General features: G+C 42.6%; 2 protein-coding genes across 3 annotated transcripts; one reads left to right on the top strand and one right to left on the bottom strand.

Annotated features, from left to right (window-relative positions):
• Nucleotides 1-44: 44 nt before the first annotated feature.
• wdcp (WD repeat and coiled coil containing) lies at nt 45-5,078 on the bottom strand. 2 transcript variants are annotated; one of them, XM_022737779.1, is made up of 4 exons: nt 4,970-5,078; nt 2,298-4,236; nt 1,806-1,926; nt 45-1,126 (listed from the first exon to the last, which is right to left on the bottom strand). In XM_022737779.1, the coding sequence occupies exons 2-4, from the start codon at nt 4,215-4,217 to the stop codon at nt 933-935; spliced, it is 2,235 nt and encodes a 744-aa protein (XP_022593500.1). In that variant the 5' UTR covers nt 4,218-4,236; nt 4,970-5,078; the 3' UTR covers nt 45-932. The 2 variants fall into 2 exon arrangements, with proteins under 2 accessions (XP_022593500.1, XP_022593501.1); XM_022737780.1 differs by having other exon boundaries at nt 1,806-1,923.
• A 188-nt stretch (nt 5,079-5,266) lies between these two features.
• fkbp1b (FK506 binding protein 1B) lies at nt 5,267-14,415 on the top strand. The gene is made up of 4 exons (XM_022769959.1): nt 5,267-5,622; nt 6,314-6,361; nt 12,777-12,889; nt 13,631-14,415. The coding sequence occupies exons 1-4, from the start codon at nt 5,586-5,588 to the stop codon at nt 13,757-13,759; spliced, it is 327 nt and encodes a 108-aa protein (XP_022625680.1). The 5' UTR covers nt 5,267-5,585; the 3' UTR covers nt 13,760-14,415.
• Nucleotides 14,416-14,448: the final 33 nt, after the last annotated feature.

Raw genomic sequence — 14,448 nt, 5'->3', positions numbered from 1 at the left:
TGTTTAGCTCTACAACACTGTTATTTATTTATAATATATAATTACAAAGGGTTGATGATATGAAATGAATAAATGTTGTAGAGGTTGGCTGGTAGACAATAAATGTGTGTGTTGTGTTTCTTTGCTAAAGAGGTGGTAGCAAAATAAAATGAGTAACATGCAAAGGAGTGCACACTAGTTATGCAAAATTTAATATTTAAAGATACACTTTTCTCTGCATATTATTCCACCTTCCATGTCAGCACTATACAGCCATGAAAGGAAAGTTTTTGTTGAGTATTGCGCCCTCCTGTGGTCAGTTAAGTTACTGAGATTGGTTGCATTCCAAACGTAAGAGAAAATGAGCTTCAAGTGTGTTTTTATGAACATTTTTTATTTTTGTAACAACTAATGGAGTGTTGGTAAATTAAGTTGTAACATTTGAGTGGGACTATTCATCATAAAAGTGCTAATCCAGGTTTTTTTTTTTGGTTTTTTACACATGAAGTCAGAATCATACACCTTATTTTCATTAGTGGAGGGGTTTCTGCTGTTCTCCAGTATCAACAAATACAAAACAAAACATTTACATCAAACATTAGCCGATGTCGGTTTTTGTGTCAGGATATCTGGACAGTCAGATTAAAACAGAACACATGTTTGACTTGGACAACAACTGCACTGTATTTTGTCAAAACAAAAAAGAAAAGTAAAATGTCACTTCTTGCGGGTAAGCTTTCATCTCAAAGCAGCAACTTGTAAACATCACATCTGAATAGGCAGCCCTTTTCAAATCACTACTGTTTTCATATACAAAAATAAATATGACGTATAACTTATTGTGTATGGGAGTTTTTTGCTCTGTCTGCATTGTGAACTTGGATCCATTCAATGATATTTAAATAATGGAGATATGGCTGTAGTCCTTAAACTGAGGAGTGTGTTAAGAAGCACTATATTGAGGCCTCTGTGCTCGTGTTGGAGTTTTGGCCGGGGGCTGGACTAGATGGGCAAGAGGTCTCTGGACTCCCAGGAGTCCGCAGGGTAGTTTTCCGCTTGCCGTTCCGCACTGTGAGCTCCTCCTTGGGCTTGAATGTCAGAGGAACAAAGCCGTCTGCGTCTGCCACAAGTACAATCCACAATGGACCTGGAAGAAGAACAGAAGACTTGTCTGCTCAGAATGGTTTTCCACAAATCTGAAAAAAAAACTACTGCCAAACCACTGAAAAATGTGGTTAGTGATAGCAGTAACTTGCTGTTGTGTCAGTTCAGGACAGTCAGTCTTTGCTACAACAGCAACAAAACACTATGCACATTAAATGGCAGTAAGCTGCTTTTGTTTAAAACCTTGTAATCTGACCTAGGCTTTTAATCACTTCCAATTATAGCTTACGCATATTAACAGAAGAACAATACTAGAACGTGTTGTAAAAGACTGTACAATTAAATTACATTCTGTATCAATTAGGGAGGGGGGGTAACGTGAAGGTTTAAAACTATAAAGGGTAAGAGTAGAGAGTTTGACTTAGATAATCTGTTCGATGACTTCCAGGTGACCTCAGTAGGGAAGCCCATCATATAAGCTTGCTGTAAATACTCATAGTAGGAAACCTACAAGGAGTTTCCTCTAAGTGGTTTTAATTTATCAACCGTGTACGTTCTCTGTCACAACACGACTAGTCTTACAGGCAATGCAACATAGAAGGTTTTAACAGGGCAGCTTGGATACTGCTTCATAGTAAAGACAAAACTATTCTAGGGTTTAAACAGAAAAGTAAAAGTAAAAGTATGTTATTTAGATTATAAACTCAACAGGCCGCACATACCATACATCATCTCCACGATAGTTAGGTTGAAGAGGTCTTGGAGGGCTTGCAGACAAAGCTTCCCATCACACAGCAGCACTGGCCTCCGCTCGTCAATGAACACATTTTCTGATAACTGCTTCTGCGTGTGCACAATGATGGAAAAAGTAAAGAAAAGAGAAACAGTCGACATCAGAGATAAATCAAAGAAAGCAAGCTGGGCGTTATTATAAACAGTAAACCAATCCTTTAATCTGATGCCATACTCAGATTTGTGTGTTCATAGCGCATTAATTGCTTCAAGGTAATTCAGTTGTCTTATCCTTAGAGTGAAAATTGCAGCTGATTAAGTCGTTTAAGCTCCTCATGCAAAAGCTACTCAAGACAGAGATTGGAGAAAGAAAGGGAATCTCCTCCTCACTAGCTAGGCTGACTTTCCCACACAATGTGATACAAACTATGTATAAATACTTAATCTACAATATATCTAAAATGTAGTGAGTAAAACTGTACCTGGCATGTGACATTGACGTAGGGGGGTTCAGAGGCATTGGGGTAGACACTCAGGGCCTTCTTGCCATTCTGGGTATAATCTCTGATCTCTGTCAGGCACTGCTGTACATCTGCAAAGCGAGTAAAAAGCCTCTCCATGTTGTGGACGAGCTGCTCCAGCGCGCGGTCCTTGGCAGGGCCCGGTGTCTTTTCAGGCATTGGCAGCGTGGGCTCGGTGTGAAGCTTGTCTGGCGGCTCGAATCGAGGAGAACTGGCCCGGCTGGAGTCTCTGCTGGCCTGGCCGGCCACCGCCAGGCTGGTCATGCGGCTGACGTGGTCCATGTCGAAATTCTCCACTGTGATGGAGGAGGCACTGGAGGTGGCTCTGTCTGATGCTCGGTCAGAGAAGTCCACAGAGCTGGTGACAGGGCTTGGCTCGCCGCTCCTCACCTCCTCCACCAGCCTCCGCCTGTTCGCTGGTGAACGAAGTACTCCCCCTCCGGGCAACACCAAGTCCTTTATCCCTGGGCGCTCCCTGTCATCCTTACATAGGTGCTCAGAGTGCCTCCTAATCCCTGCGCAGAGGTTAGAAGTGGACTCATGGTTGTGAGTAGAGGGGGGTGGTGTGATAGGAGTGTCTCCATTGTACATCAACTCTTTGGCTATTAGATGGAGAATATATTTATCTGTGTTAGAAGATGGGAGGAATGCAGGATCGTTGGACTTCTGCCTGCCGACCATCAACAGCAGCATCTTGTCATTGAGGAAGCAGACTCCTTTAGGCCTCTCGTTCGTCTGCAGAGAGATCTGCTGAATGTTCGGCATTGCGGAGGATGTGATGCAGTACACAAGCACCATGTTGCAGGTGTTGGAGGCCACTGCAACTGTGGAACCACGTGGGTCAAAAGCAACAATGTCCGGGACCAGAATCCCAGGGATGCTGACTTTACGGGTGGTGGTGACTTTGCGCTCATACGTGACCAGGATGAGGTGTGAGGAGTCCTGTCCAGAGCCTGTCAAAGTGTCTCTGCGCCGCAAGTGGATAAGGGGGCTGGGGTCAGAGCGACGGTGCCTCGCTAGGAGGTGGGTGAGATCCAGAGGACCTGAGCTGGAGATGTAGGACCTCTCTGACTCAAAGGATCTCCTCCTTGAGTCCACAAGGCTGTCTTCATCTGACATGACCACATGTGAGCCTTGGCCTTGCAGGGATGCTGTCTCTGACGTCATGTCAAAGGCTATGCCAGCATTTAACCCACAGATTTTGTCCAGAGGCAGCTCTGTGGCCACAGCTACTTGTGCCTCCCCGGTGGCCTCGATAGCACAGATGTAGCCCCCAACATCAAAGATGGGGCAGAAGGAGCAGGCCACCAGACTCTTCTGGATGTCATTCCAGATGTAAGAGTGTAGAGCACTACCTATAGCCACCACCAGGCGTGTGCCATCCTTAGTCCAGCATGCACAGTGGATGAGTCCACTACCTTTGATGTCTGCTTTGATTCTCCTGTTGTCCAGCCTGACAGAAAACAGCACAGACGTGTCCCTCTTGGTCAGCACAGCAAGCATGTCCAGTTTAGGATGCCACACACAGCCTTGGGAGAGCAAGGGGAAAGGCTCACTCATCTCACAGGTCTGAGTGCACAGCAGCTTGTTCTGCTCCAGAGCGCTGAGCTGCAGTTGCCATACGGTAACATGTTTCTTGTGCTGAACAGCCAGCAAAGCAGGGGAGTCAGAGCAGCACAGCGGGCCCCAGAAGAGCCCGAAGACATGCTCAAACTGCCCAATAACATTGGTGTCCCCAAACTTCACCTCACCATTGATGAAGTAGAAAGTTGTCAGGCAGACCTGCTTGCCGTCCGTCCATGCTATCCCATGCACAGGGTGAATAGCTTGGTGTAGAGTGTTGAGACCAGTCCTAAGCAGCTTTGCCTTACCAAGATCCATCCTGGCAGGTATGAAGAGTCTTGTTTTAAAGAGAAAAAGAAAAAAAATAGGAGTCAGAAAGTTGACATTGATGACAGAGACCTGTATCTGATCTGAATGGGTCCTGCACAAGAGTAGCTATTGCTACCTATGCAGATTAAGAATAGCAAAAGCCTCCCTCGTGTCTCCTTCCAAGTACATGCCTTAATCCCCTCTGCCTGAGCTGAGGCAGTAGTGACGAACATTTATAGCTGCTTATGCCCGAATGACCTTAACAACACACAGGTCCAGTTAGGACCTCAGGGCTTTAACAATATTATGTGTTGAGTAGGAGTGTCTCATCACAGCATTCACTCTTTTAGATCTGGTGAAAGTGACATTAGGTCATCACCTTATCAAAATGAGATTTTATTCCCTCATCAAATGTGAGATGTGCTTAGGATAGGACAAAGAAATAGATTTAAAATGAGATGCGCAAGTTACATAGAAATATAATTTTAATACTGGAGCATATTAAGTTGAATATATAAATCAAAATATGACAAATGTATAGATATATTATAGAAAATAACTGAATTCAACCTTATTGGTGCGAAGTTACGGTGGATATAGTGTTAAAATGAAGTTAATTTAAACACCATTATGAGACGCAATTTTCTAATTCATCCACACTGGAAATCGCTGGTTCACATGCATTTAGTTATCCTTCATATGTACGAGCTAATAATGAACGTCAACATCCACACAAACGTGCAATTTTACACTACGCTTACCTTAAAAATCACAACCATCTCATGTGGAATCCGTGTGAGACACTGAAAGTTGAGAGTTTCCAGTTTAGTTATGTTTATGTTTTGCCGGTTGAAATGTGTCTCCAACGTTCATTTTTATTTGACTCGGAAGCAGAACCGACTAACAAATTCGGTGCATTGTGGGATATGTAGTTGAATTACAATTGTAGTTTTTACCACTGTCCGCTCGAGGTCACTATTTGTGTTAACATCAAAAGGGGCAATGTAAGACGACTAAAATAAGTTAAATATTTGCTATGATAAAAAACTGTAACCAGTTAATTTTAAATAAACTGGCACAAACGACGGTTAATGTACTCGTTTAAAACTTGGCACCTCCGCCGTGTGGCACAAGTGTTTGACCAGGCTGAAGACGACGTACGTTGTGTAGTTGTAGATCTCGACGCTGTCTCGCTACAAACTGCAAAATATCTTGGCTGTCTCGCGGTTGGCTGCAGCTACGGGTTGGTATTGGTCGGCGAATGCATGGTTTCCACCGATATAGCCCGACTTGTAGCCGCAAAACGGGTAACATTGGTTGTCGAAAGGGCTTTTTAGATCTGTATGTGTCAGAGCTAATTTTTGAAGTAGCACAACCATGGGTGTGGAAGTCGAGACAATATCTCCCGGTGATGGTAAGTTGTTTTATCCGCTTGTGTGAGCTTTAATGCGGGGGTGGTGGTGGTGGTGTTGGGGCTCGGTACTTCCCCGGAATGTCGTTCAAATCTTGGAAGATATCAAAAATAATTTCTAAAAATACCTAGTTTAGTAGCGTAGGAGGTAACATGATTTACTCGTTAGATAGCTAGCAACTAATAGTTGTATTCGGGATATAATTAGGTGTCTGTAAAGCGCAAATCTTTACTGTGTTATTCAGCATCACTGACGCCTGCATGGCATCTTTCTAGAAAACTCCACACTTACAGACTGTTAAATGGGTAAACTCTGCTAAGCGTATTCAGCAAATGTCTTTAAATGGAGAATTTGCTCTTAAGGTAACTGTTTGACAGGGAGAAGGTATGGTCAGGTGGATCTATACGGCTCCTCGAGGCGTATTTCTCTCTGACAAATGCACCAGTAATGTAATTAGAGGCGTTTGATAGCCCCTCATCCTGGCAAGATGCCTCCAGCTTAAGTTTCAATAAAAGGATGAGACTTACAGAAGCATTATCTGACTTCAGTGTGTCTGCATGCATAAGGAGGGCATGGCATTCCTACTAGGAACACCTTAGCAGACTTGCCCCAGTCATTGCCACTGCACAAGACTAGCCTGACAGCCTCTGAGGTGTACAAACTCACAGTAACTCTTGTTTTCTCTCTTAACAGGAAGAACATTTCCAAAGAAGGGCCAGACATGTGTCGTTCATTACATAGGTAATTGACTCTTTCTTTGCTTTTGGCAACCATGAAACCAGACGTCTTTCCTGTCTCCTTGTTGACAGAGGAAATTTGTCCCTGTGTTTGTGTGTGTGTTTCTTTTTTTTCACCTTTTTGTTTTTCTGTTTTTTGTTTATACCTGTAGCACAACAGAACTCAGTTTTGCACCTCAGCTCTCACAGTGTACACAGACTGTCAGACATGTGTGCATCTGTGTGTCACCGCAGTTATAGTGGCGCTGCCACCACACCCAGAAAATATCCATTTGCCTTTGTTTTGGTGTTTCATTGTGTCAGTATCATTTCAGAGACTGTTGCAACTTGCACCACACACTCATGTAAACACACACACACACACACACACACACATACACACACACACACACACACACACACACACACACACACACACACACACACGCTTTCTTTTTCCTGTTTGTCTCTTGTCAGCTTGCCCAATTTTGAGGCGTGGCAGTAAGACTCTGAGACGTTTGGGAAATAAATTTGGGTTATTCTATGCCCCAGGGTTGGCAGACCAGACAACTAGGTCAGACAGAAAGTAAACAAAACCTGGTTCACATGTCATCAGTCTGTCTGTGTATTACAGGGTTGTTACACGGTTATAAAAGTTATTGGACTTGCCTTGACATTGTCTTTTGTAGTAAATAGGTTTGATTCAAACTTGTGGATAGTGTCGGATTGTGTGTGCACAGATGTACTGTCAATTGCCAGTTCTTGCTTGTCTCTGATGGTGGGGATTTAATCTCTATCACCTGAATTGAGTCCACATGAGTGTCTCAATTCTCTAAATATATTTATTTCTTGGCTTCACTGGCTTGCTTATAAAATTTTGTTTCATACAAGAATTGCTGCTCTGTTTGACTGGCGTGTGTGTGATTATAGCCAGAAAAATACAGGCCAATTCTGGATAACAAATGTTGTGTTGTTCAGCTTTTTTGGGGGCAGTGGAAATGGTAATCAGATTTCCCCCCTCTGGCCTGATCCTTGCAGAAGTCAGCCACTGCAGTAATGAATTATGCTATAATTGGAAATGATACATCTCGGCACGTGAAGCCGCTCTGTTGAGCTCTTCACTGGAGTCATGCAGTGAGGGTCACTTGCTCTTTGCCTGGCAGTTCTCTTTTCCTGTACCTACCAGTATTTTGGTTAGTAAATTAGTAAAAGCAGATGAGTTTTAGTCTCTACCTGCACCTCACTCCCTCTCAAGGATTATACATATTTTGGATACACTCTTAATTGTTTTTCTGCCTTTATTTCCTGTTTTCTATTGTCATTATCACATCATTGACTGCTGTTTTCTTTACTTATCAAATCCCTGAATGGAACAAAATTGGCTGCAGTCTCGTCACTACAAGATCACTAGGATGTGCTAGAGCCTGGGAATGACCTCTGTGATTGTTTATAGTGAACTCTTTACTTTAACAGCAGACAGAACAATCTTCAGCTTGTGCTCTTTATTCATTCAAATCCATCTTCTTCTTTTTTTTTTTCAAATTCCTTTTCACTTTTTGAGTCACAGGATTTACCCATAAGCTCCTGGTGTTTTGGCAGGGGTGGCATGCAAAATACAGATTTAAGCCAAAGCAAGGACCTTGCCAATGGAACACAACAAGGGCTACAAATATGTTATTGTATGAGCAGGGGAAACAAGTTTGCAATGGGTAGACAGAAAAAAATGCACTGGTATTTAAGGGTACAGCTGTACACCGTGTGAAAAAAAGACCTTAGTGTGTAACACAAGTCAGCAGATTATCTGAGGATTTGTTTTACAATAAGTAATATTTTAGCTCCAATACATGGCTCTATGTTAAGCGTATATGTACGTGTAAACAAGTCACACTGTCAGTTCATCTTGATCTCATTCACATTTTTGTCATGTTAACCTAGTGTAACTTCAGAAGACACTAAGCTTAAGCTACATTACTGGAAGTGGAGTGAGTGAGAAGGATATGAACCTTTCTCCCCTCAGGGCTTTTTGTGTCGATAATCTCCAAAAGGCAAAAATAATCCTGGAATACAGATGAAATAGTTTTCTATTTTGGTTATTCTCCTTGAATCCATGTAGTATGAAAGTCAAACTGTTTAAGATTATTTACTTGTCAGGTCAGTACGCTATAATAAAGACAGAGACTAACCCACATTTGTTTTATTTAAAAGCGCAAAGACAAGATTAGTTCAAGATCTGATAAAGGGATAGTACTGGTAATAGAGGTTAGCTGTAGATTTGGGACATAAGCCCGTCCAAGTCATCCAGCTGGCTCCACAGACTGCACCCTCCGCTGCACCCAGCACTGGTATTAGTTTTCCAGATAGCAAAGATAAACAGTAAGGCTAAGGAGAGAGTGATTTCCCAATACTAACTGGGATTTGAGACCACTGTTTGCAGCATTTAACATTAGACAGCCTCACTGTCAGAGACACTCTCTCTATGCTATGCCTGCACTACTATGCCTTTTTGATCCTCAGTTTCACCTCTGGGATTTTAAACATGCAGACACACACACATGCCAGAGCACACAGACACACAGATATGTGCGTGACCCTCTCCTGACTCTGATGAGAGTTGTGGTTGCCCAAATTAGCAGAGTGGTCATTGCCACAAGGCAGATAAGGGCCTCTGGTGCCATGAAAGTGGCAGGAAGAAATAATTCAAAAAGCTGCTCATTGTTTCAGACACATTCTTGTTTGTTTCGTGCCTGACTGGGAGTCTGTTCACAGACCAGAAGTTCTATCAGCAGTGCATCTCAGAGCAGTGTTACACAGACAAGCAGGCTGGTGTGGTTCAAGTTGGCTTGAGATGTGCTATCTATTTTACTCCTGGATTATCTTTCACTGGCCTCGCTATGCTTCCACTCACGCACACATTAGCTGCCCAGTTCAGTCAGTGTCAAATATATATGACTGGCCAGAAGCTTGAAAAGCTAATAGTAAGTTGCAGATCACAGATTTGAAGAGCTGTTAGGGATTGTGGGGTTTCCATGTCCCATGTTCAGGAGCCAGGCTGAGTCAGGAATCCAGCAATCGCAAGCTCATTTCTCTGCGTCGACTTTCACTGAAGATAAAAAATGGAAGCAGACTTGACATCAGTCAATATGAGAAAACTACTGCAGCCTGTGGGTTTCCCTGATTGATATAGTCTGGCACTAGGCTGTGATGATAAACAGTCCAGTCCACGAACCAGCAGCATGAGCTTTAGGAGCTACAGGGTCAGTGGATATGATGTCATGCCTAAATGTGGACGTCATTCCTTACCATGTTTGAGCTCCACACTTCACCATGAAACATGCTGAAGTTGAGACCTAATGGCTCTTGGTGTATGACACAGAAATAGACTGAAACACCGGGTTGTATGTCAGGGGGACGCCAAACTTGCCTTTCAAGGGAGAATGTTGTGGTTGAACGCCATGGGAAGCATTCAGTCCCAAGATCCTTAGAGTTAAAGAAAGGTGTCTGCATACAGCTTCTAAATTAGGACATAAAAAAAAAGCTTGAGCTTTTGGTAAATTGTGGTGTCCAGGTGTCCTGGTGCATTGCATCAGAGGAAGTAGATATCCATGTTTTCTCAACAGATACAGCTCAATTATGGATGGGAATTTATTATAGACCTCACTTCAATATTGGCACCCAAAGCAGGAATCCCTTGCCTTCGAGTTGTCTGTGTGTTTGAAAGGCTTTTCAGAAAAGACGGGACAGGAATATGAGGTGAACAGTGACAGTGACTTTACAGCACATGAATAATTATCCAGCAAACCCTGCTGGTCCTCGGAAGAACCAGGACGAACCAGACGCCAGGACTAATGATAGTATGCGAGGAACCTTTAAGCCACTGCTGTATTTCAGGCTATCAATGCTCTAGCGACAGATTTGCTATTAATTGTCTTTGCTGAAAATACTCCCAATTACACATACTTCCAGTTTGATGTATTTGGTATATTAGTGACGCGTGAGCAAGATTTTATTCTTTCCATTGAGACGTACATGCTTGCAGCTTTGAAACACGGCAACACATACAAGTTTGTCATAGACAGATAGCTTTACACGCATCTCATTTCATCCACACTTGGGCCGAGGGGGTTGTTGTGCTGGCAGGCGTCCTAGACGGGGCTGAGACAGGATACAGTAAGCTGAGTAAAAATAACCCCTCCCCTGTGCACTACAGCTTTTTGCTAATCTAGCCAGAGCGCTACCAAGTGAAAGCCTCTCATGAAGAGAGAGACTCTGCGAGCCAGCCTCAGGAAGGGACGAGTCCTGCTTTACTTTTGCAGAGACCCCACCCATGCTTTGCTGTCCAAAGAGTGATAACGGAGCAGTGATAAAAGTGGGGTTCAGGAGTAGTTTTGGATGTCTTTTCTTTTCTGTAAGATAAAGCCTGACAGCCATGACTGAAGCATTCTTGCTTAGCTCTCTTCACGTACATGTGGCAAAAACTGAAGGCAGCATAGTACATAACATCTTATTTATAACATTTTACATGTAAACTGTAGACTTTAGTGAAATTTTGGAAACATATCTCTCCTCAGGACAATGCTTCTGTGTATTTCTCCACTTGAAACATGGAGCAGGTGGAGTTTTTTTCCTCCTATTGTGTTTTTTTTCCCCCTTTTTTTTTGGTTTTGGCCAGGTGCCAGTGTGTACCACAGTCCTGTTGGTGTTAACTCCTCTGCTGCTCTACCAGCCTCCTCCAAAACACTTGGAGTTGTTAGCTGCTGCTTTTTTATGTAACAGTGAGAAGTCTTTACCAAAGGCACGCAAAGTGTGTAGATGTATAATATATTCCCTATGTCAGCAGCCTCTCACCAGACACGCCAACCAACCTGTAGGACTCATAAGTGCAATGCCTAGAATATGATCCCTCACTGGCTTCCCACTTGTGAACATTGCCAATCAGTGTTTCCTTGCAAGTTGAAGGCAACGCTGCCAGAATCTGAACCCACTTTTCAGCAGTTGATGCAAGAAGTTTTTGCCTCTCTGCTGCTTGAATGCCCTGTAGCAGGTGGTATTCGCCTTGGTGTGTGTACTTGGTGACTCCTTGGTTGGACCCGTCCCAGCCCACTGATATCTGGGCTACTGTGATTCTTGGAAATGGTGGACCTACTAAGTTTAGGGGGAATGAAAGGGGAGAAGGAGTACAGTACCAACATTCATATGACTAGATGAGCCAGACACCATTACTAAACTTAAGTTAACACACAACTTTAAATGCCAAGTATTCACACTTGTTGAGGTACTACACAGAACAATAAATCAATGGACCATCACTGGGCAACCAGACAAAATGAAAGTGGATGTTGTGGAATATTTTTTGCTTGACGCTATTTTGACTGAACTAGGGTTAAAAAGTTGATTCTTCCTTTTACGAATTGGAGATATACATACAATCTTCAATCATGTATATATATTTTATGTCACAATATTAAACTATGCCATACTATAGTTGCAGTATAGTTTCCGGGAAACATCCAGAATGGCAACTCTGTTTTTGGCTAATGCATGTGTATTTTTTGTTTTTCAGGTTGCAAGTTTTTGTCAAGCATTATATCTCACATGAGCACCACGGCTAAAATGCTCACAATCCTCACTATTGTTCACTTAAATTTAGATATTGCTTGTTGTGCACAGGAAATAAACTGCTGTGAGGTCTGAATCGTTGTGGAGTTGCTGTCTTGGCTGTTGAAAGGGTCAGAAAGTTCACACAAGTTATCGGGGTAACAGAGCATCGCTTCAGATGGCAGCTTGGATTCCCTCAAGGGAAAGTGGCAAAGAGGAGATCAAGGAGGGCATGTTAAAACCGCTAATGAAATGGGTCCAGTGTTTCCATGCCCTTAGTAGTGTTTAATGGCCCCAGTATTATTATCATGCCTGAATGGCTGGTCAGTGTTCTGAAGGAGCACAGTCCTGCGCTGCTCCGCCTTTGTTACCCCTTTCTCCCTGTGGTCTAGATACAGGCAAGCAATGGCCTAGTTAACTTTAAAAATAATCCACTAAACCAGGCCATTGCTTCCTGATTCACATTCCCTTTGTTCATTTGGGTAATTGAAACAGACCCAAGATCCTGATAAGAAACCCCGCCAGAATAATTCCTCAGACTGGAGCCAGCACTGCTTTATTCCTTTAATCTCAAAATGCGTCATTCCAAAACATTAGCAACTGAAGGAAGGGCCTGCATTGATACTGCATCACCCTGGGATAAATGTCGACAATGAGTTAAGGCTAGGCACAATACTACTAGTCATAGGAGCAGCTTACTGCACAGGAAAGCAGTTATACAACATAGGCATAAAAATAAGTGTGCCCTTAGTCTTTACGTTGTATCATTTCACCAAAATAGGTTGTTTATTTATCAAATGCTTCTCTACTCTCTGAATTGTGTTGGTGTCATTTCTCTCTGGCAGGTATGCTGCAGAATGGGAAAAAGTTTGACTCCTCTCGAGACAGGAACAAGCCCTTTAAATTCAAGATTGGACGGATGGAGGTCATCAAGGGCTGGGAGGAAGGAGTAGCACAGGTAAGAGGGAAAAGTTAATGCAGTGCACTTCTTTGACACTTTGCATTACTGCATAATATAGTTCAGCACCTTGTGACTACAGCGGCAAGTCTAATTATTCATTTATGCCTGAGATGTTTAAAGAGACCGTGAAAGTGAGCGCAAAACCCCTTCGGCAAACTGGGGCAAAGATTTTGTAGTGATGCCTATATTTTGAGCTTGAGCTGTTTTGTCAGTTGTAAGAAGCAACTGCTTTTACAAAGTACTACTGTTTTTTGTAGTGTCAGTGCTATTTTGTTATGCATTATCTGAGTTTAATCATCTGACTCAAGATGACAAGACTCAAATCTTGAACTGAGTTTTGTTGTGGCACTGTGAACATACCTGTATCTCAAGCACGTCTCCAGTCTCTGCCGAAAAGAAACTATTTGTTTTCTCAAAAGTATGAAATTATGTATCTAATTGGTCTAAAAGATGCAAAGTCATCATTTTCAAGGCCCTGCAGAATCACATATGTGATTTCAGTTATTCTGTCATTAATCAAACTGATTAGACTACTACTCCTCTTGAAGTTGAATGGAGGCATGCAGGGGATTGATTGAGATCACTAAACTCCTTGAGCTATTTGGGCTTTCTTTACAGACAACATTTTGCCACAATAGGAAAAAGCACAGGTGTAAATAAAAATTTGAAAAATGAAATGCATGAAAAAGCACATCAACAGCATACTCAGCTGTGTTTTTATTTTCTCTCGTGCTTCAGATGAGCCTGGGCCAGAGGGCTAAAATCACCTGCACACCAGATATGGCTTATGGAGCGACAGGCCACCCCGGTGTCATCCCCCCAAATGCCACGCTTATATTTGATGTGGAACTGCTCAAGTTGGAGTGATGCCTTGGGTTAAAATATGAAGGCTGAAGGTTAATGAGGTTGCATTCGCCACACCCTGTTTCCACAGGGTGCCGCCTCCCACCATCCACCTACTCATCTTTGATTTCTACAGTCTTCTTCAGTTCAATATTTAAACGTATCTACTGCTGCTTTTGTTGCCATCATTGTCATAACAGATACTGCAAGAAAATTTTCACATCATGTAAGACTTTTATACACACCACATTTTGGTTTGTTAGAGATGCTTTTTTTGTTTAAGTTCATTTAAAGTTGTAAATTTTGTTGAACCAAGAGGAAATCAGTCATCTGATGAAAAGCCGTACTACATTGCAATCGAAACATACTGCCTTACAGTTTCAACAACAGAGGGAGGGTACATGTGTTGAAAGTACAATACTTCTGCTCTGTATATTAACTGGGCATTATATACCACTGTCTGCATTGCCACTTTGATAAAGGTTTGTCCTGCTGAATGCTCTGAATGATGTTGCTATGTTTAGTATATTTTATATCCCTCATAAACATTTACTGCAAGTGTACCCTAACCAGTCTAACCCGGTCCAATACTGTACAGAACTCTGTAAGAGCCATTGCTACTGCTGTCACAGTTTATCGACCAACTCTTGAATAAAAATGGCATGTACTGTGTTGAGAAATCTGCGCCCTGTGTGTAATTTGTGACTGAGTGA

This window comes from Seriola dumerili, unplaced genomic scaffold (assembly GCF_002260705.1).
Source record: "Seriola dumerili isolate Sdu_G_001 unplaced genomic scaffold, Sdu_1.0 BDQW01000025.1, whole genome shotgun sequence".
NCBI lineage: Eukaryota > Metazoa > Chordata > Actinopteri > Carangiformes > Carangidae > Seriola > Seriola dumerili.
This window is presented reverse-complemented; position numbering and strand designations above follow the sequence as displayed.

Excerpts from the sequence above, each read along its gene's own strand:
- wdcp (XM_022737779.1), bottom strand. The coding sequence starts at position 4,217 with ATGGATCTTGGTAAGGCAAAGCTGCTTAGGACTGGTCTCAACACTCTA. Across the intron at positions 1,927-2,297 it reads ACGTCAATGTCACATGCCAG|AAGCAGTTATCAGAAAATGT; the intron begins GTACAGTTTTAC and ends GTGCACACGCAG. Across the intron at positions 1,127-1,805 it reads TATCGTGGAGATGATGTATG|GTCCATTGTGGATTGTACTT; the intron begins GTATGTGCGGCC and ends TTCTTCTTCCAG.
- fkbp1b (XM_022769959.1), top strand. The coding sequence starts at position 5,586 with ATGGGTGTGGAAGTCGAGACAATATCTCCCGGTGATG. Across the intron at positions 5,623-6,313 it reads GACAATATCTCCCGGTGATG|GAAGAACATTTCCAAAGAAG; the intron begins GTAAGTTGTTTT and ends CTCTCTTAACAG. Across the intron at positions 6,362-12,776 it reads ATGTGTCGTTCATTACATAG|GTATGCTGCAGAATGGGAAA; the intron begins GTAATTGACTCT and ends TCTCTCTGGCAG.